General features: G+C 43.2%; 1 protein-coding gene across 8 annotated transcripts in view; it reads left to right on the top strand.

Annotated features, from left to right (window-relative positions):
• Positions 1–22,236, top strand: part of FRMD4A (FERM domain containing 4A) — a 357,007-nt gene that overhangs the window by 280,036 nt on the left and 54,735 nt on the right. For all 8 annotated transcript variants that reach the window (XM_033057883.1, XM_033057884.1, XM_033057885.2 and 5 more), the window contains 5 exons: positions 4,230–4,286; positions 6,769–6,791; positions 13,967–14,050; positions 20,625–20,690; positions 20,904–20,961. In XM_033057883.1, coding sequence (XP_032913774.1) covers positions 4,230–4,286; positions 6,769–6,791; positions 13,967–14,050; positions 20,625–20,690; positions 20,904–20,961 — 288 coding nt within the window. The remainder of the gene's footprint in view (positions 1–4,229; positions 4,287–6,768; positions 6,792–13,966; positions 14,051–20,624; positions 20,691–20,903; positions 20,962–22,236) is intronic.

The following is a 22,236-nucleotide window of genomic DNA, read 5'->3' as shown; positions in this document are numbered from 1 at the left end:
CACTTGTCACACCTGGACTTCCAGATACAACCAGATATAGATTCCAAATACAACCTCCTCCTCGCACATTCCCTCACTCCTCTGTCTCCAGCTGCTACCGCCCTTGGCAGCAGCTTTCCTCTCAGAGAGCAGTTCTGGGGTAAAACAGCCCTGGAAGTAACTCCTGTGGCTGGCAGGGGGGAATCTGCACTGCTAAAATGATAAGCTGTCTTGTATTTAGAAGGGAATGTCTGTTTTTGTGTTAAAAACGCGCTCTGGGCCGAGTGGCTGCCGTGAGGGTCGCGGGCCCGCAGAGGGCGGCAGTGCGGTGCGGGCGCCATCTTCAGGGCCGGGCAGCGCTGTGTGAGGGGAGAGGGGGAGCGGGAAGGATGGAATGGCCTCAGTTGGAAGGGAACCGCAAGGATCATCGAGTGCTGGTCTTGGCTCTGCACACATAAACCCCAAGAGTCTCACCATGTTCCTGAGAGTGTTGTCCAAACGCACCTTGAACTCTGTCGGGCTCTGTGCTGTGACCACTGCCCTGGGGTGCCTGGTCCTGTACCCTGTGAGTGAAGAAGCTTTTCCTGATATCCAACCATATCTCACTTTCATCTCACTCCCTTGGCCTGTCACTGCTCACAGATAAGAGTTCAGTGCCTGCCCCTCCACTTCCCCTCGTGAGGATGCTGCAGATCACCATGAGGTCTCCCTTCAGCCTGTTCTCCAGGCCGAACAAGCCAAGTGACCTCAGATTTGTGGGACAGGAGGAGTTTATGGTTCTGTGTGAGTGGGGTAAAGGTGTCTGTGGATATGCACTGAAGATCCCCTTGCAGAGGAACAAGCCACGCACTGAGAAATGTTTTTGAATTAATTGCCCTCCCTGGTACACTCCTGAAAGGCCAGGCTGCTTTCCCTTGAAGGTACTTTCTGTGCCAGAGATAAGAACAGGCATCCTGGCACATCCTCAGCTTGGAGGGGTGCCACAGCACAGCCATGGAGCTGGTGCCTCTCATGCCACAAGCCAGCTCTACATGGCAAGGTCTGGAAAACCAACCAGCCCCAGACCACACTGAGGTGGAGATTGGCAGTGTGCAGACTCAGCCAGGTGGGCTGGATGTCTGGGACTAGGAGAGGTTTGTCAACAGCTGGGATTCCCTGGGAGGATCCCTCCTACCTCCCTGTGTGCTGGCAGAGGCCATGCCTGTGACTCACCTCCATCTGCCAGAGAGGAAGTGGTAGGATGAGAGAGATGTAGTCAGGGAGAGATTGTTCCACCATCCCCAACCCTCAGCACGTTTGTGACCTGCAAAGCCAAGTAGATTACACCAAATCTGGAGTCTCACTTGACATATATCCTAAAATGCAGGGACTAACTTTGTATTTTCTAAAATGCAGAGCAGAAGCCAGAAAATCCCTTTTTTTTCAGTGCCCAGGAACTAGGCAGGGCTGGTGAGCTGAGCTGTGCAGTGCTTTGCTCTGTCAAGGCTGCAATTAGATGTGCTTAGTCAGCCCTCTCCAGCAGCAAGCTCAGTGAGCATCACGTTTTGGTTTCTGGGGAAAGTTCCTTTTTGAAGTGCTGCCAGGAAAAGCTTACACTGTTGTTCTTTTTTTGGAGAAAGCTTAATAATAAGAAGAACAAAATAAAGAAAACAAAGTGCCTACAGATCTAGGTTGGTCTATTTTAGTCTGACCTCTCCTGAAACCATTACTTTGCATATTAGAGCTGAGTGTCTCTATCCAAAAATAGCCATGCTGAAGTCCCAGTCTCCTATCCAGATCCTTCTCCATTTGACTTCCAGTCCCAGTAAGCCATGCTATGCTATTAAAATTTGAAAGTTGGGTGCAAAGTGTCTGCTAAGACTCAGGGCAAGCACCCCAGCCTGGCAGATTCCTCATAACGAATGTTGTGTTGTGGGGAGCTTGGTGTCTAAGCACAGCCAGTGCTTGTCATTCCCACAGCTAGCACATGATGTCGCATGCTGCCAAACCTTGAGAGCTTCCGTGTTGCACCAAAAATTTCCTTGTTGGACTTCCCATGGATATCTTCGCCCCTGGCTCCCCTGTAGCCCAGAAAGACCAATGTGTATAAGTGCAGTTCCTAACACTGTGCTAGCACCTCAGACCTTCCCCTGTTGATCCTCCAGATACAAACCCTCAAACATCCCCTTGCTCAGGGTTGGAATGAATAAAACTGATGCCTGGTTTGGGGCTGCTGGTCACTGGGTTGCCAGCTGACCCTGTGTTGAGTGCTGTGCTCCTCTGGCTGTGCCCACCACTCCCGCTCACCAACCTGTTGAGCAGTGAGACATTCACGAACCCACACACCCAAACCCTTGCACAGGACCAGCAAGCCACTTTTGCCCAGAAAGGCCAAGCCACATTTGTACTACCAAAGCAGACAGGGCTTGGCATCAGGCACTGTCCCTTGATCAGACAGGCTGTTTAATTACTCGCACGTTCTGGCGTGGGTTTTGGCCTGTGTCAACTAGCTCTGCCCCAGGCGTTGCTTCAGTGCTGATCAAGGATGCGCACCTGTTCCAAATAGGTGGTGGAAACCCCATCTAGGACTGGGGGAGAGAGGGTGAGTGTTTAGTCATGAGCTCTACTGCACCCCATGTACCTTGGGGCCAGAGAATGGCCCATTTCACCTGCCAGTACAGACTTGCCATAGCATCGACACACGGTTGCACGGGCTGGTTTGTCCATGCCATGCCTGATGCTTCCAGACAGGAGGAAGACCAGGTGCTCTGGTTCTACTCTGCATTGCCCCTTGCAATGGGATGTACCTGCTAGCCCCAGCCCAGCCCTGCCTGCAGCTGAATCAACCTCTTGCACCAGCTGCTTCCCTTGGCACAGGCTCATCACTGGTGCAGGTGCCTGCGTGACTCAGGCAGTTCAGCTGAGAGGAGAAAGGCGTGTTTATCGCCCGTAGCAGAGCTGCTCTTCACTCCCCAAGGAGTTGTTATGAAAGAGGTAAACTTATTTTAAAAAGCTGGCACTGGTGAAAGCCAAGGACACCTGGATCTTATCCTGTGTTTTGTTCCCTTTGTTTTTGATTTTGCCAGAGACAAGCCAATGCAGCAATTGTGGCTTGTAAATGAGGTGTGGCCATGACTTGGCTGGAGCATGGATCATAGCAGTGATCTATATTTAGATCACTCATTTCTTGCCAGATGAAGTAAAATATTAAAAACAGCAGCTTAAGTAAATACAACAGAAAAACCACTACGGGAATGAGCTGAACAGTGACCCAGTTTACTGGGCCATATCCATAGGAGACAATGTAGGAGTTGTAGTTGCAGAATAGAGACCTAAACATTATCTCAGTAAAAGCCCACTAGCTTCCCAAAGGCAGGGACCAGAGAGTCAGCAATAGCATGCTTGGCCTCCAGAGCAGTGCTGGTGCCTCCCATCTCAAGCATCTTTGCTGCTTGGACTGAATTGTGCACATGCCAGAGCAGTGCCTGGACCCCTTGGTTCTGTAACTGCTGTCTCAGCACAGCAGAGGAATCCTGAGAGGATCTGTTGAGACTATCAGTGTTCTTCATGTGACCATGATGTCCAAGTAAAACCCTACAAGATTGCTTTCATCAGTGGCAGGATCCTATAAAATGGAGCAGGAAGATCTACCAAAAGACTTGCTGTCACAGCTCATTCTCAAGCCACCCCCAGCCTCCGTGGTTTTGAGGGTGAAAAGACCAAAACCCGGGCTCAAATCCTGCAAGAGCAATTATGGCTGATTTTCCTGTGAGTTTACTTTTTGCAAGGGCCAGAGAAATCCAGTGAGGGCTTTGAAAACACCTCAGTGTGTCAAAGACAAATTCTCATTCCTTACTTCTGTGAGCCAAGGACAAAGCTGTGTCACATCTGAAGTTTGGTCACATCTGGGGACAAAAAAATCTATATATCCTAGACTGCTTTTCACTAAATCACACAAGAAAATAAAGTGTACCCTGAACCTACCCCTTCCACCTGTCTTCTCCCCACTCCTCCGCCAGGAATCCCTTCATGCCACATCCAGTTATGCTTCATTAACCAACACATTACACTGAATATTTGGCTTTTTCCATATCTGAGTGGGCAGGTTCTCCCTCCCTTTTGTCTCCAGGAGCACAGGGAATACTTTGAAGCCTAGCCAAGGGAGAAAACTGGCACTACATGCTTCACCATGCAGTAGTCAGGGGGAGATGTATGTCTTTCTTACAGCAGCTCAACTCTCTTTTTCTTTCTTGTTTTCTTCACCTTTCAAGGAACTCATTGAGGTTGACAGTGAAGTGGTGTTTGAACTGGCTGCATACATCTTGCAGGTAAGCACCCACCTTCTCTCACTTGGTGCTTCCTCATGCTGCAATAAATCTTTTGATTTACCAAATCCACAATGGGTGTGTGGAAGTGTAGGGGTTCCCCTCAGTTGCAGGAAAAAGGATGTCTTTGCACAGTTTTCATTGTTTCTGCCAAAGTGGGTATAGAAGGCTCTCAAACTAGACCTCCTCACTCAGGGAGCAAGAACTTCTGCTCAACATTTTGCATACAGAAATGTGTTATGCTTGCACCAGCACAGATATCCAAGACTCTGGGGTATGATGTACAGCCAGAGAAAATCTCAGTGATTAATGCAAATTCCTCGGTGAAATCCATATGCAATGGGTTTTTCCTCTAGTGACTTTTACTTGCATCTGTTTTCCCAATGGGGCTTGGTCCTCTGATGAGCTACATAAGCTTCTAAATATGCAACTCTCTGTATTCTCCAACTTGGGCAGAATGGTTTAAAGACTTTTCAAAATACTTTCTTTCAAAGTTCCGCTCTTCGAGAAGAGGGAAGAGGGTCAGAGAGCAAACGACCAAGCAGTGTTTGGTAAATGTCTGGTTCCCAGAAGGGAACTTTTTTAGGGTAGTGGAGGTGGGTTTTGTGAAAGTCCTATTTTTAGAAGCATGACTGTGGGAGCAGATCAGACATAATTGTCAGATGATCCTTGTTTCCCCTCTCTTACAGTTTGTAGTTTTATTTTTTTTCCCATCAGCCATGAAGCTATGAGGAGCCATGTGAGCAGACAAACCAGCTCATCAGACTGCACTAATAAATAATAATGCACTGCACTTTTAGAGCACTTGCCATGTTAAAGAAGCAATTAATGTGTAGGGATTTGAGCCTTCATTAAAATCATTTTATGTAACAAGAATGGAGTGAGAGAGTCAGGATGGAGGACTCAATTAGCAGCACATTATAGAAATCACATATTGGCTGTTGGGGGAGTACACATCAAACAACGAGCTCATTGTGAGGAGCAGCAGTGGGGTTATGAATCTATTGTCTGCTCATCCTAGTGAATAACTCAGTGCTTAGTAATTGTGCAGCCAGACCCGGAGCTGCCACTGTAACTAACCCTTGTTGCTGGGATTGTTTCTTGCCACAAACACAGGATGTTACGCTTATTCCTGTAGTAGTTTGATTTGTAACTTAATGAAAACAGTCAAAACAAGCCACACCTTTGCTGCCTGTAACCAGAAACTACTACAAGCAGTGTTTATCACAGGATCCAAGCAAAACAAAAGGACTCATACTGCATTTTGCTCTACTTCTTCCTGTAGCATTTAGGTCAAAGCACTGAATTATGAAGAATATACCCTACAAAATTGTTTTTTAAACTCAGTATGCTCACACCCATGCAGGCCAGAGCATATCCTTTGGGCTTTTTTCTGTGTTAAACTGTAATCATGACATGCTCAAAGACTCCTTCCTATGAAGCAGAAAAGTGCTTCTGCCCTTCATTTCACTCAGAGGGAAATTGAAAGAAAGTAAAGGACTGTCAGAGCTCAAGTGATTTAGTCTGCAACCCTACTTCAAATTGTTTTATTACCAGAACAAATTAAAGTATCACCAGAGCTCTGAACTTTACCCCAGCCTCAGGACTGAAACACCAGTGGACGTGGGCTGGCAGGTTTTGCAGGTAGATGAATGAATGTAAAGACAAAAGACCCGAATACAGAGACCAGTGCTTTTGGCAGTGGAAACTCCCTCACTGCACAAATTACATTCTTGCACTGTGCTTTCTGTGTAGCTGGTGGCAAATGAGGTGCTTTAGCATGAATCATATGAAAGGCATATTGTCTGTGGTAAATGGAAAATGCAAAATGTGTGCTACATCTTTGCAGAGGGCACTCACCAGATTTTGAGGATTCTCCAGGTGTGAAGTAAGACTAATCTAACTATTGTAATGGAGAATTATCCATTCCTTTAACATCAGGCTGTGATGGTAATACATAGAAATATCTAGATGTACAAGTAAGGGAGCTAAATATTCCCCCAAACACCCAGCAAGGAGTTAGAGAAACCTGTGTCTTGCATCCCCTTGAAAGCTGACAGTGAGCAAGCTTTTTGAAAGCCTAGGTTCTAAAAGATGGGCAAAATACTTGTAAAAAAAGTTAGGGAAGTTGCAGTCTCAGAGGTTGCAAAGCCACTGAGACTTCAGAGATTTTCTAGTAATGTAGCATCCAAAATTTCTTATTTATTGACATTATCTCCTGTAGTATCTCCTGTAGCATCCTAGGTATCCACAGCAGAATGAGGAATCATCTGGCCCTGTGTTAGCTCTTTCGATTGTTAATCTGCCCAACTCACTGTATCATGGCACTTGACATTAGATACCGGTTCCAAAAAATGCATGAGGAATCAATTACAACAGGAAATTGCTGCTAAATGAATTTTGCAAATGGAAAATCTTGAACAACCTTTTCTTTTTTCCCCTGTTTTTCATTATATATTTTTAATTTCTCTTCCTTGTTTTACAGGAGGCAAAGGGAGATTTTTCAAGGTAGGTGAACTTAAGAAGTTTTTGCCATTGTGTGATGTGAGAATAAATCTGGTAAAATTCCTGTGTGAGACGTGTTACTCAGTTGTAGCTGCTAACTGGATTGCCTCTGTTAGCAATGCAACTATGTGTGCATGGCTAACATAGACATCATGTTTTCTGACATAATTTCTTCACCAAATACAACCTTTGACCAGAGCATGCCTTGCAAACAGCACTGTTTGTGATTTTGTTGTTGACAAATCTCATTATGTGATCATGCAGTTCAGGAAATAGACTAGTCTTCAGAAGGAAATTGCTAAGGAAATGACTCTAAAATCACTGTTATATCACAGATCCTGCCAGAGGCAACATTAAAATTCCATCACTAATTGATATTTCAGTTTCACTATTAATGAAATGCCCAAGAATTTTCCTGTAAGTCAACCGTGTCTGTGATTTACGCATTGGTAGCAACCAAAGGTCAGATGGTTGATTGGTGTCTCGTGAGAAACATGAAAGTTTTTAGTGTGACACACCGAAACATGACTGTAATGTAATGATAGGAGGCTGTAAAGAACAGGCAGGTTCCACTTTCTGGTGGATTGGAATTTCTAGCCAGCTAAAATGGTGGCAAATCAGTGACAAGGAACTGCATTGTAGATATTTCCTGCCCATCACGGAATCTGAGATGACATAAGGTAGCCCTTGCTAAAAGGAAGTTAAAACTCTGCCTTATCATTTCTCAAGACCTTAATGAACTTGCAAAATCCTGACATGCATCTGACCACAGAAACACAAACCCAGTCTTATTTCATTTTTCAGTTCTGCCTGATTTGGGATTACTTGGCTATCAGCACTGTTTATTTAGGGGGTACTGGAGTGCATGTGGCTCTGTCTGGTTTTCAATGCACTGCCAAGTATTCAGTCCAGAAGAGTTGTGCCAAGCAAAGTTTTGCCATTCCAACCTGTGATAAACCACTAGTTTTGTTTCCCAGATTGTCTTGGTTATGGTGAAAACACACTCAGAAAGTGTACATTCAGACTATGAAATGCAGAATAGAATCAGAGAGTAATAGAACTGAAAGCATTTTATCTTCAAGTACCTGTTTCCAGACCAGAAATTGAAACAGCTGGTAGAAAGTCCACTTGCTTAAAGTTGTGTGATGTCCCTTGTGAAAGGAATGGTTGAGTTTATCACAGTGTGTTTCTTTAGGCCACAGAGAAATGAGGAATCTTTTTTGAGGGCACAGAAGATACCTCAAGCCATGGTGTTAACTACTCCCACCACATCAGTGTGGCTGTCATCATCAGGCCCATTAAAACAGTTCTGAGTTGTTTCACCCATGGATCTCAGTGTTTTGAAGTGGAAGGGGGATTCCTTACATTCCTTACTCCAAGTCAGGTAGAGAAAGGGTGTCATAATAACAGTTTGAGGGCACTGTCTGGGATCTTCGTTTATAAATGGACTTTGGGGAGAAAGCAGTCTGCCAGTTTGAAGCTTGTTCTTGGAGGAAATAGAAAATACTGCTCTGATCCTGTATGGTCTAGAAGACTTGGCATCTCCCAGGGATGTCTGTCCAGCAGCTCCTATCTAATGTGCACTGACACAGGTTTATGTGCTGGGTGAGATCCAGGTGCTACTGAAGTCAACATGAGGTTGTTGTGGTCAAGATTTTCGCCTGCTGAGATTTGTGGTTATTGTATCACAGGGTAAAATCTGGTAGGAAAATCAAGCCTCAGGCCAGCCAGAGGAACTGCAGATGAAGGTAAATGTTCTGATTTCTCTTAGGGATCAAGTTAGCTTCAGTGTCTGAAATTGGTTGATGTTGAAGTACTGTTTAAAGTAGAAGTGGCTACTCTCTGAAACAGAGAAGCTTTGCAGTAGTGATTGTCTTGCTACTGAGATTTAAAGATTATATGTTGTGCATGGCAGCGTATGTTGTGTGAAAGCTGAACTCTTGAACTCCTTTGGTTTTGAAGGAATAGTCTAATTCTAAAGGGTTGCATGCTTAGAACGCAGACTGCAGCTTTCCCACACCTGTCCTCTCTACTGCCACGTCAGATTTATAGCCTGTGAGAGTACAAGTTTCTCTCTGGCCCTGATCCAGAAAAGTGCATAAGCACTGGCTCGTGTGTAGTGATGGAGAATTGCTGGACCCTTCCTGTGAGTCACTGCTGATCACCTCAGGTGCTGGGACAGTCAAAGCCAAACTGTCACAGCTCCAGCTGCATGTTGGCACCTGCCCATGGTGGCCGGAGCAGGATTACCTCCAAACCCCACTGCAGCCAGGTGGAGCATCTGCAGCTGGTCCAGGGCTCCTGAAAGCACTTGCAAGTCTGCTCTTTGGGCCTCGTGGGAACTCAAAAACCAGAATCAATCTTACAAATGAACAGTCAACTTTCTATCTCTGTCAACTGATACATCTTCAGTGACAGCAGCTCCCACTGCTGCTTTTGAGGAAATTATCCCATACCTCAGAATGGTCACTGTGCTCAGAGTACTCCTTTTTCCTTTTCCAAAAAACAGTTTATGTGTCATTTCAAACACAATCCTTTGGTTGGGTATTATCATGCATGAGTCTGTTATCATTGCTTCTTGTCACCTGGGGCATCACAGTGATTCCCAGGTTTTGCTAAGCCTGGGGAACACAGTTCAAGTCACCCTCACCTGTCTTGAAGTAAAATGCCACAACAGCCCTGACAGATGAGTTTAGCAGCTATAGTGAGCAATTAAGTCCATTTCTATTGTGTGTTTAATTTCAAAAACAAGCTCATCAGAAACCCTGAGTTCCTGAACCTGTTTAGATCAATTAAATATTTCTTAATGTTTGCTGCGAGTGGCCTCATCTATCTCTTAGTTGATAAAGATTTAGGCAGAATGAGGTTTAAAATAAAAAGCTTTTCTTCTTAAGAAGTTCCTAGTCCTCTGCATTAAAGAAGAGCATTTTCACATTACTGAAAGAGAATTCCCAAATGCTTCAGCTGACAAGACTTAAATGTGTTTACTTTTAGTCTGGAACATACCACTGAATTTCAGACAATCAAGTATCCCTGTTCAGCTGATTTTTAGGTGGAACCAGACACTTAAGATTGGATCTTTCAATATTAGCTGCAAACATTTTGACTTCAAAGGCACAGAATTGCATGTATAAAGCTCCTAAACTAGTACCCTGCAGACAGATCTAAAGTTTATTAACTCAAACTAATCTTGTTTCTAGTTGGGAGCTGAGTCACGCTTGGTTAGCAGAGCATGGGCAGGACAAACTTCAGTTCTTTAGATGGACACAAATCCTACAGGTGTGACTCTCTTTAGGTCTACATAAAGGAAATACCAAGGCTGCCCTAGCTAATTTGTGGGAGAATACAGCATATTGTTAAAATTATTGAGAGTTTTTTCTCCTTGTTTAATCCTGACCAATTGAGATTACAGTCCCAAAACCTCTGGCAAGCTCACACTAGCTTTGTTTTTAAAAGTTCATAATCCAGTTTTTCAGCCTTAAACAGCTTGTATGTCAGAGCAAGAAGAAATTCATATACTGACTATTTGTTCCTCAGTTTGAAGATGGGAAAGAAAACCTCTGAGAAAAACAAAATCCTGAACCACTGGAGCTGGTTCCTCATTGCTAGATTTCTTCCAGTTAAACAATATGAGACATTTCCAGTGAACTCAAGTATCTCCTAGCAATATATGAAAGAATAACAAGGGAGGAAAGCTAACAGCCAGTTTCCTGCTAGGCAGAATTTCACAATAATTTCAACTTTTGGGCAGATGGTAATCTAACATAGTTTCAGGCTTACTTTTCTTTCTGTGTAACCAAGTGACATTTAACCAATTAGAATGTATTAAAGGGTTAGAAAACCTGGGCTGCATTCTTGCAGCCTAATGGTAAAGATCCTAAACACTGTATTTTGAAAAGTACCATCTAATCTGACAATCTCAGACTTTGCATTTCCTCTTGCATTCTACAGAATGAATTACTATGCTGAGAAGAGTTGGTAACTTTAACCTGTTGTTTTGTTTTGCTACTGATCATTGTTATTACACATGCTGGAAAATGTATGGCTTTCCTGAGACAACTGCATATGTAATTATGCTCAAAATTATTGCAGACATTATGCAAAAAAAAGGTTTTTCACAAAATGTTTATGAAGTCTAGGCGGGCCTTTTGCCCCCATGTGAAGATAAAGATACTAAGAGGTAATGACTAATTTATTTGGACAAGACTCAAGTACCAGAACAAACCTAAGAAAAAGAAGTTCTGTTTTCTAGGTCCATTGTTAGTCAACCTTGCTTCTGGCTTTCTAACCAGCTTTCAGGACCCCATGCAGATGGCTTTTCCAGTTCCATTTCCATATTGTTATTCAGTCCTTTAAATATTACCATTTCCACCATAGGAAAAAGAAAATAATAATGTGGGCTAAGGGACACATAGAAAGTATTTTTGGAGACTTTGCCCTGCATATTAATAAATCTGTATCCTAAACACCCTTTTCTATATATCGTCCCTGGAGGTTGGGCACTTCCGAATATAAAATAAATGCAGCACAAGTGACCGGATTAAGCCAACACTTTCTAAATACAGTAATAAAATAAACACACTGAGATATTTCACTAGAAAGAATGTGAAAGGCAGTAAGTACAAAACCACTTGTGATCCTGCTGGAAACATTTTAAAAATTGAGGGGCTCCATGTTTTAAAAGGACCTGAGAGGAAAGTGACCTCATGGCCACTAGTTCAAATTCAACATGAATTATTTTTTTTTTTCCTTTTTGGATGTGGCATCTCTTTGGGAGTCTAAATTAATTTGTCTTGAGATGAGTCTTGCCAGAAGGCTTAGTGAATGCATAGACCACAGAATGAAATACCTTTTTGTTCCTGGAAGTGATTACCTGGCATACATTTGGTGCTTTGAGGCTGTGAGGCACTACCCTTACAATATTTTCTAGGTGCTGAGCAGAAATTTTAATCCTGCCCAACATCACTAAGACTGTCTTTTTCTCTGATTCTTAAAAGACCTTATCACAGCACAAGCAACCTTTCCGCCTCACTGACAGATAAAACAGAGCTGACCATGTTAGCCCTTTCTTTTGTAGGAGCCATTACTGACTCAGAGTTTTTCCCAGATTCTCAGGGATCGTTAGTCATGACTAATCTTGCCCTATTTGATAGCTTTCTGGGCTCAGAAAGTCCCTCATTGGAACTCACTCTGTGCTTTCCCAGAAAAGTTTTGGAAATCTCTCAACTTCCTTCTCTGAACAGCCAGCCTCAAAAAATCTTCATTTGAGGGCAGTGACTGCTGCTTGTACTCTAATTGTCCCAAGTTCTATTCTTTTTGCCCAGTTTCTTTCAAAATGTCAAAAACCTCAGTAAGAGCTGAGTATGCACATGCTGTGGAGGAGACAACTCTGGGCAGTAAACTCTAAAAAGCAGCAACTTGTTTTCTAGGCTGTCAGTCACAGAACAGTGTCCAGATCAGCAGATAACATGGAGCAGAGCAGCTTCATGTTCAGACTTGTGCAGATATTTACCTTCCATGGAAGAATAAATCTGAATAGGTTTTGAGCATTTGCACTTAGAAGAGAAGAGCTCTCTGATGGCCAAATGACCATGGGATTTGAGCAGGAGTGGGTGTTCAAACACTGTTTGTCAAGAGCCTTTTGTCTTGGCATAGGAGGTGTTACAGAGGGGTTTTCCAAGGGCTTGGCATGGCAGTGGTCACCTCAGTTCTTGTGTGCTATTCAGCACATCTTCACTCTGCAAAATTTGAGCCTAACTGAAACTTGGGCATCTCTCACAGATCTGTCCTGACTAGAAGTTTGGTCCTGTTTATAAACTACTTAATTGATTGTCAAGGAGCTACCATAAAAATAAATAACTAATGTCTGTAGACATGCCCAAAATGCCTGCTCCAGGATTTATGTCAGTGGTTTACCCTATGGCCCAACCTAACAATTAACCTGGAGACTCCAATTAAGACAAACCCACCTAGGTCTGAGACAGAGCCTGCTGCTGGGATGTGCAAATGGAGAAATGCTGTGGGAAGATTTTTACAACTGAAGCAGTGTCACCTCTGTACAAGTCCCAGAGACAAGGATGAAACCCAGGGTGATCCAAGAGCTCCTCGAGTCTTTAGCAGATGTCAGGATCTCTGGTCTACAGCCAGAGAAGTCAAGACTACCTGTCTGCCTGTTTACCAGCCCCATGGGAGAAGCTGGTGGGCTGGGAAATCTGGGGGTCTGGAAGAGGGATCTCTGCGGCTCCAGGACAGCCACTCTTTTGGGTAGGATAAAGAGAATGGTACAAGAAGGGAGGAAAAGCTTGCTGGCAAGAAGTAAGCCAATAAACATGAATTCTTTGGCACTCTTCTGTGTCCTGTCTGGCCCTCTTGGCTTTGTATTTCTACAATTTTAAAAATTAATAGCAGCCCTGCCTTCCTTCCCAAGCCTTTGAGGCTTTTTTTCTTCTATGTGCACACAATTCCATGCGTGTTTAAAAGTGGGATGGGAGGGATTTTGGTTTTGTAGGAGAAAATCCCACGGTTTCATTTCATCTGTGAGAATCTGCCTCCCATTTCATGAGCTTTCCCCGCTCTATGCTGTACAGTGATGCTGCTCCAGCTTGTGGACACTGGAGGTTGGAGGGAGAGGAATGTTAGTGAGGTGGTTGTGTAGGAAGGTTTTGTGTAGCAGGACCCAAATTCAAAGTGGAGACTTATCAGTGAAGATGTTATGCAAAACTAGATCACTGGGCAAGAGGTCATTGGGCAAGAACAACCTGTGATGCTAAGAAAGCAAATTATCACTTTTTGCAACAGTTTGTAAGGCATTAAATAAAGGTGTATAATTGCAGCTGAAAGCATCACTTTCTCTTCCTCTTGTTTTTTTTTCCCTATATGAACATGTCCGTGAAACCCTGCTCAATGACATGTGACATGGTGGCTTTTGTGTCCAGTCACTGGTAGGAAGTATTTCAACATAACCATCTGGGAGAGCTTCTCTCCAATTCTGATAATAGAGGGAAAAGTTAACTGGGCTGCCATAAAACAAATAAAGAGAGGAGAAAAAGGAAACCCCAGTGCCTTTTGTTAAGAAGGAACAGATGTAGAGCTGTAGCAGCCTGCCAGCTAGGTCAAGTCATATCAAATATTGTGGTTGTTTTCTTGTAGCCTGATCCTCCTTTTGAACTCTCTTTCAGCAATGAAGTTGTAAGGAATGAATTAAAGAAGCTGCCAGCCCTTCCAACACCAGCGCTGAAGGAGCATCCTTCCCTCGCCTACTGGTAATGTATCACTCTGCAGTATCCTGTGCAGGACCTGGCAGTGTGCTCTGAGGGTGGAACTGGGATGCAGAGATTCCTGCCTTCTGGCTCTGGGTCTGTCACTGACTCACTGAATGACTTAGCACAAGTAGAGCTACCATCCTGGGCCTCAGTTTCCCCATCTGCCAAATGCCAGGCCAAAAATCCACTGTAATTGTGCAAATGTCCCAATGAAATCAAGAGGCCTAATGTGCCATTTACTTTCACAGCACTTTGCAGTTTTTCCAGTTGGAAATGTCAATGTTTTGCACTGCCCTGTGTTGAGTGATTCAGTTCCATCTTGCAAGTCCTCTCTGTATGGCACAGCTGAACTCATCTCCTTTTATATGAACTCAGTGTTGGAGGTGGATGCTTGTTTGCTCTGTCTTTATTGGACTGAAAAATAAGCCCAGGGTAGGAGCAGAGTCACACTTAGATTTTGCATGCCACACACATAGAATCTTTGTGCCACTCTGCATATCTTTTTTATCTGTGCAAATAGGAAAGAATTTGGGGAAAGATTGTTCATTAAAGGGGAGATACTTTCACTCCATTTTCTGCTTGTTGCTCTTTCATGTTTGCCTTTAAAGCTGTAAGCCTGGGGGGTGGATTGAACTTCTTTATCTGCTGCTTTTTTAACTTCTACATTTTGGTAATCTGAGGGTGGCAGGAGGAAACAAGTAAGTTTGTAGGCTGTGATCTCTGTTCTTCTCTTTGCCAAAAAGGTCATCTTTTTCTCCTAGCATGGCTAGAACAGTAGAATTAACTGTACCTAATGTCAAGTCATGGACAAGCTCACAGTGAGGTCTCCTAATGACTTTCTGAGAATATAAGGAGGGATTCAGAGTCCTCATCTGAAATTAGGATCACTGACACAATAACTGTGGATCATCACAATCTCCTGATGTTTCTAAGAACCAAATCAAATCTTAATGAAAAATTATAAATGTAGGCTGCCATTTCATTGAAGAAGAATGGTCTTCCTCTTAGGAGCATCTTTTTTTTTCCAAAACCTACTCCACACACTCAAAAGCAGTACATTTCCCCAGGAGGCCTGGCTGACTGACAGACTGGGAGCTCAAGCTGAAAGCCATCTCAAGAGGAGTGCAGACATTGACAGGGAAGGCAAATCTGACCCTTCAGCAACAACATGGCCTAAGGTCTTAATAAAGTGCCACATAGCAAGAAAAGCCATGTAAAATCCTCGTGCTCAGAATATGAGTATTTGCATTTATACACAAGGTACAGCACTGCAGCTGTACTTAATTTTGTGGGGGGGTCTCATGTGACTGAGAACAGGTCACAGCTTGGGAAGGTGATGTTGCCAATGGAGCAATAAAATCAGAGGCTGCAGTCCTGTGACTCCCTTGTGATTTCATGTCAGTAACCAGGTCTCAGAGACCTCTTTAACATTAGTAGTTCATTATTTTTTAATGATGGCTTTTTCCTAAACACCCTCTGAAACACTTAATGCTCTCAGGAAGCGTCTGTTGGTGAATCAGACAAAAAGCCTCAAAAGTGCAGATCAAACTTCAGTGATCTAAGGGAGCAGAATTTTAAAATTGTGTTCTCTGACACTGCTTCACATCACATGCAGATTATGTACCAGATGCAGATTTCATCCAAACCTTTTCTATGAGCAATCAGTTTTATTCTGCAGTTCTTCAGCATTAGCACAAGCAGTCACAAGTGAATATCTAACCCTGGAAAAAGAAACTTTTAGAACATTAAAGGTGGGAAGGGTAATGGCTCTAGTTAGTTTAAAACAGACAAAACAAAAGAACTTTGTACTATATTTTTATCAGCTCCAATCTTAATCCAGAAATTGGTTAAGAGATAATAAAATGGATAATCAGTAAATACTTTTGATACCTTTGGCAAGATGCTGTAAAAGATCTTCATAAAATAATACAACATTTCCATCACACACCATTAAAAAGCATCAGCTATTGAACCTACCAAATGCAGTAAGACCTGTGGGAAGAATCCTGGATTCTTAAATCAGCACCGTTTGTGCCTCTGATTTCACCTTCATGGAGTCTCCTGGTTCCATACCCTTGGTACAGACATTTCCCTTCACTGTAATTTCTTGCAGCTTTCTCCAGGTTCAGAATAATCAGTTGCACATCTTGTTCTCAAGCATCTTTTGGCATCTCTGATTACTGGTGAAGAAAGAAGGGGCTTTTTGGTGGGTTTGTTTTTCTTTTTTTTTAAATGAAAGCTGAACTTCTGGTCCTCCCACACAGTCCAGGAGTTGAGGTCCTGAGTTTTAATTTCTCTTGGCCATGCATGGAAACAGACACAAAACCAATCACAGAGACTGGAGAGAACCTTTAGAAATGTGTTAATTTGTGTTTACAAGCCAGCCCAGTACTCAGTTGTCAGTAATAAGGCCAATATGAGGTGCAACAACACACTAGTGGATGCTAGATTGGGATTTTCAACAGACCAGGGGAAGACACACTTCTCCCAGTTTTCCACAGCTTGTTTTCAACACGAGCTTGTTTTTGAACACGAGTTTGTTTTCAGCAACCCAAAGGATCAGTGTTGCCAGAAATCCCACCTCTGAAAATGTCAACTGAAAACCACTGTTAAGTGATTTTCTTTGATTCAACACAGACCTGAGGCCCTGGTCTAGCTCTTGGTCCCTTGGACTAAGAGGTGCTGGTGGCTTCAGAAAGACAGCATATGACTGCAAATAAAGACATTATTTGTTCAATAATATAATCAAAATTGAAAAGTCAGGTTAGAAACAGAATAACAGTAAGGAACAGCAATGAGTGGACAGCTATTTAAAACAGCTCAGTGTGCTGGGAATAGAGGGAGGGAGCAACTAACTTTGAAAATCTGGATCTGATGATGAGAAACTCAAGGCCTGCATTTGCTTGCAAGTTGTCTGCTGTCCAGTTCTATAAGCTGCTGGGACATGAGGGATTTCTTGTTACTTCTAAAGATCTTTATCAGAGTTGTCTGCTGCAGGATATCACCCATGTATTAATTTCTGCAGCTTTGGGGGGATGTTTTATGAACTGGCAAACAGACAGCAGTGCTTCAGCAGCCTCCGTGTCTCTGTCTCCACATTAGTTAAGCATCCTCTGCCAGCCCTGCACTGTGAATGTGTTTCTGTGTCACCAACACAGCAACAAGGCAGAGCAGGGTGGGGAGGAGATGTCAGCTGGTGGTCCCAGCAGTGTCCCAGCACTCTCCCAGCTGTCAGAAGCAGCATGGCAGCTGCCTTGAGATGAACAGCTGAAATGATAGGGGAGCATTTTTATAGGCTCTGCTAATGCTTCTTCTGACCCGTGAATGATTTTGCTTGTTTTCCCTGGCATGTGCTGGGCTTAACCCTCCAACCCAGAGCTGGAGGCAGAAAGCAACCTCTGTGCTGGATGATCCTGCTTGCACGGGGCAGTGGGAAGGAAGTTCAGAGAACTGTTAGAGGAGGGACTGGCACACAGATTGTCCTGACCGTGAATGTTTCTCCAGTGTGGACATTGCTGTCTGAGCTAGGGGCCTTCAGCTCCCTTTGCTGTCAGCAACAGAAGCAGCAGTAACCTTCTCCCAAGGAATCTATCCAAGATGGATTTGTTGAATTATGCCCTGGAGTACATGTTTCTTTCCCCAGTGACAAGGCCAGTGCTGCAGGAAGGTGAAAGGCCACAGATCCCACTCTTAAATATGGCTTGATTTATAATTCAGGCTTTTTATTTTTTTGTCCAAAGGAAAGAAGAAACAAAGATGATACTTAGCTGGCACTTAACACCTGTAGACCACAAAACATTTCACTAAGAAAAATCATCAGTACCCTAACAGAGCAATGGAGGTATAGCATTGCCTGCATTTGTTTAGAAGAACTGGGTAAAGCCTGGACTATCTCACATTTCTAGCATGGGTTAAAAACACAACTCTTTGTCCTGCTGTTCAAGAAGGCTCCCTGACATCTGATCTGTCCTTTTAAAGGAAATGGGCCATCAATTGGTTTCCCTTCACAAGGAGTATGGTTTAGGAACATATCAATTATTTTATAATAATTTGTAAGAAAGCAGAGCACATCTGGAATCACATTAAGTAATCAGCATGTCCAGGTACTTCTACCCTTTCCTTGAATGGCAGCAATATGAGAGCTTGATCTGTGCAATAAACTGCACAGAGTGGAAAATAAAGCTGGGAGTGTTTTCCACTGAAGAAACTCCATTATTTTCTGAGAAGTCACTCCTGGTTTGTTCCTGTCTGAGACAGGAATTGCATCCACATGTAATCATGGTTTTAAGAGGTAATTTCAAAGGGCTGTAAGCCCTCTCTGTCTATCTTTGTTATTAAGAATGATGTTTTTTGGAGATCTTCCAATACTGAACACTCATGTAATTCAGTTATTGCTCCAAAAGTAATCCTGTTTATGATAATCATGGCAGGAGACCCAGGCTCTGCCTCCATGTGCACACCCATAACATCTGTGGTACTTGCTTGGATCAGTGTGCTGAATATGGTTTCATAGCTGTAGAATTTAGAGCTTACAGATCATTTTCTAAGCATTAAAATGATTTGGGGGGATTTGACCGGAGAGCTGGACCATTCCTTTATCCATGTAGTGTGTCACTGGCTCAGTCAGCATCCTGTTCCTGCTGTGCCCTGCTGATGGGACAGCCCTGAAAAGAGCTTTTTATTTTTGTAGGATGAATAGGGGAAGCCACTTGGTGAGTAAGAAAAGCAGTTACTCTCAGATAAACAACAGACTTGTGAGGGAAAAGCTGGCCCTGCTGACAATCTGACAGACTGTCCCTGAATTGCTCTTTCCTGCCTTCACTGATGTTTCTGGTTCTCCTTTCTCTCTTCATTATTAGGGCTGCACAATCCTCAGCTTTCCTGTGCCTCTTCTTTCTAAAACATGTTTTAGCTCCAGAGATAGTGGCTCTCTTTCTAAAAGAGGTTCTGTCCTCTCTGGCACAGGGGTGCAGTGGGGAAGGCAGCAATGGGAAGATGCAGTCATGTTCAGCTGGGCTGGTGAAACACTTTGCAGTCCTCCACAAAATCCTCCATGGGCATATCTGGGCAGTTGTGGTGAGGTCATCTACCACATCATCCCACACTGCTGTGTATTGTAACAATGCAACTGGCTTCAGTTCTGCCTGGGGAAGGATTACCACATGGTGCACAAGTGAAAGGCCCCATTAGGGGATCCTGCTGGAAGTGCAGAGAGGGAGGAATGCCAGTTCACATTGGCCTAAACCACATGCAGCATGATGGCATGGGATAGACACACAACACAGATTGCTCATGCAAGGCAGCTGGGGAGGGCACTAAGGGGGCATGAAGGTAGTTTAGGTTTCCTTCCTCTTAGTCTGGTAGGTTCTGTACAGTATCTCCAGAGGACTCAACAGATTCCCTGTGCTTGGGAATGAAAAATAAAATGCAAAATAAAGAGTGAGAAATTGGTTTTAAACCTGAGGACTTCAGTGTTTTGTCATGCTAGTGTAGTGGAGCATATCCTGTGTGCATTACCCTGGATCCTTGGCTTATCCTTTGCCATGCTGTGACCTTGCTAGCACTGCTGATTGCATGCATCAAACAGCTCTGCTGCCCATTCACGGGAGAAGAATGAATGAAATTCTTTAGAAGTGAACTTACATGTGTCTCTCAATCTGTCATTTGGTCCATGTTGATCTCTCTTGGATGCTTCATCTTTACTGCTTATTGGCACACACTCAGAATTATTGTCTGACATAGAGGCCCACTGGTGTGGAACTCCATGGTTCACCTTAGAACACATGATGACATGGTTCATGTCTTCCTAAAACATAAAATTATCTTAGTCTCAAAGAGCTGTTGGAAATGGGCCCTGGCTCATGCCAGCTCCCAGTGCACAGCCAGGGGTTGCCTGGGGGAATGCAAGTAGTATAACTCAAAAGTAAGCAAAGGCACATGAGTACTTTAAGAGTAAAGAAACTCAAGTTTGAGTGCCCTGGAAATATCCCATGTCACTGCTGTTATTGTTGCTTCTGTGTACACTAAGGAATTCAGCTCTCTGCTGAGAGAGAATGCTCCAGAGTTCTTCCAATAGTGCACCTGCAGTTATGCAGTTGCAGTGAGGAGGAATCTGTCAGTCTTAGGGCTATGAATGGCCACCAATTTCTCAGAGTTCTGTCCATCTTTCAGAGGACATGATAGGCTTAAAAAGAAGTTACAGCAGTTAGGACAAAGCAGATCTTGAGCAGCTCCAACACAAATGTGTTTGCTCTCAGTGTAGTATTGTGGGCATCATTTGGAGACAAGGAAAGGAATGCAGAGAGGGAGAAGTCTGTATATGTAGATACCATGTTTGTGAGGAAAAAGGGTTCTTCCAGAGACCCAGCTCTTAGAAAACCATTTTTATTCTCAGTCTGTGACTCCCCTCTTTGTTTACCCTGGTCTGCTCCAAATCCCCTCATCTAATGGTTTTGTTTGGCATCTTTTGATTCCATCAGTCAGTATCTAACAGAAGTATCTCTTCAGCTTTTGACAAGATTTTTAGTCATGATAATGCCATTATATAAAACATCCAATTTTTTTTCCTTTCCAGTGAGGATCGAGTCATTGAACATTACAAGAAACTAAATGGTCAGACAAGAGGTCAAGCAATTGTAAAGTAAGTGAAATAAGAATGATTTCTTTGTGACCTTTGTTTTATTAGGAAGCATTTCTACAGGACTGTAAATACAATATGTAACTATTCTTCCCATCTCATGCAATGCTTCATTTTTAAGTATTTCTTGGCATAATTATTTATTTATCAAAGTTTTTTTTCAGAACATCCTTTCAGCTTCTCAGATGTGTTACTCTCTTCTGTGTTGTTTTGCAGTTACATGAGCATTGTAGAATCTCTCCCAACATATGGAGTGCATTATTACGCAGTAAAGGTACGTGCTACAAGAGGAGTCTTTCACTGAATTAAACTCTTGTTGGAGAGGGAGGGAGAGAGGTACAAACAGCCATCCTGCTCTCAGAATACAATACACTGCTACTAAAGTCTCATTTCACTTCCTGAGGTAGGATAAACTTATTTCAGCTGTGTGTGCATGTTTAGTAAATACAGTTCCAAAGAGGAAAATCCTGTTCTTGGAGATAAAACTCTTGCAGTCCTATTGTGCTGGAGTGTTCAGCTCAGTCAGCAGCGGGGCAATGCCAGTGAACCACCACCAAAGGGACAAGCCAGACACATCTCTGGCAGACAATCCTTTTTGTAGCTCCAGGAGGTCAGATCTTTCCCAGATGGCAGATCCATGAACATGCATCTAGGGCCAGCCATGACCTGCAAACTGCAGCTCCCCTGACATGAGATGTGTAGATGGATACAGAAATTGTACATCTTTTCAATGCCAGAACAGTCTTGTACTGTAGAGATAGGTAACACATTTTGATCCTCAAACAGGTCTCCACTTCTATGTGGACTTCATGCAGCTATTCATGAAGTCCCTCATTTCTTTTGTCTAAAGATTTATCACCAAAATGTCCATATTATTATTATTATTATTATTATTACTTCCCTGCCTGACCAGCTGCATAGGCTTGTTATATTTTTTAAAGTAGAGAAATCAATAAACATAGAAAGAAAGCTAGAGCCACATTCCCCAGAGCGTATTTCCTCATTTATCACCCCTGAAGTTTTAATGTGTGTCATCATTATCTCTGCGCACAGATCATATGGTTTTTCATACATCTGTAATGTCTTGCACACATGGGGTACTATAAAAACTCAAATATCTGACTGTACCTGTCTCAGGAGATGCATCTCTTGTCTCTTCCTGCTAATAAGATGTAATAATAAAGTTGTTATTATTATTTTGCAAAAAGCATTAGTCTCATCTTTTCTCAGAGGGCAGGATCTCTCCAACACCCTTTGCATCCAGATCTCTTGGACTACTCTAGATCAAGAAAAATCTAGTGGATTGGGCTGGATGTTCAGTCCTGCAAAGACTTGAAAGCTATTCCAGTGAGCTCCCCATGGTCAATAAGCCGCAGCGAGCAGCAATGAGGCAGCAAATATTGCACATAATAGGTTTTGCTTCTGCCTGATGTGGGGGTTTTGGTTTTGCTGTGTTTTACCCTGCCATTCTCTATCACATTAACAGAACAGATGTAATTTCATTGAGGACTTCAGCTCAGTAAATTGCAGAGACTGGGATCAGATATCA

Source organism: Catharus ustulatus, chromosome 4 (assembly GCF_009819885.2).
Source record: "Catharus ustulatus isolate bCatUst1 chromosome 4, bCatUst1.pri.v2, whole genome shotgun sequence".
Lineage (NCBI taxonomy): Eukaryota > Metazoa > Chordata > Aves > Passeriformes > Turdidae > Catharus > Catharus ustulatus.
This window is presented reverse-complemented; position numbering and strand designations above follow the sequence as displayed.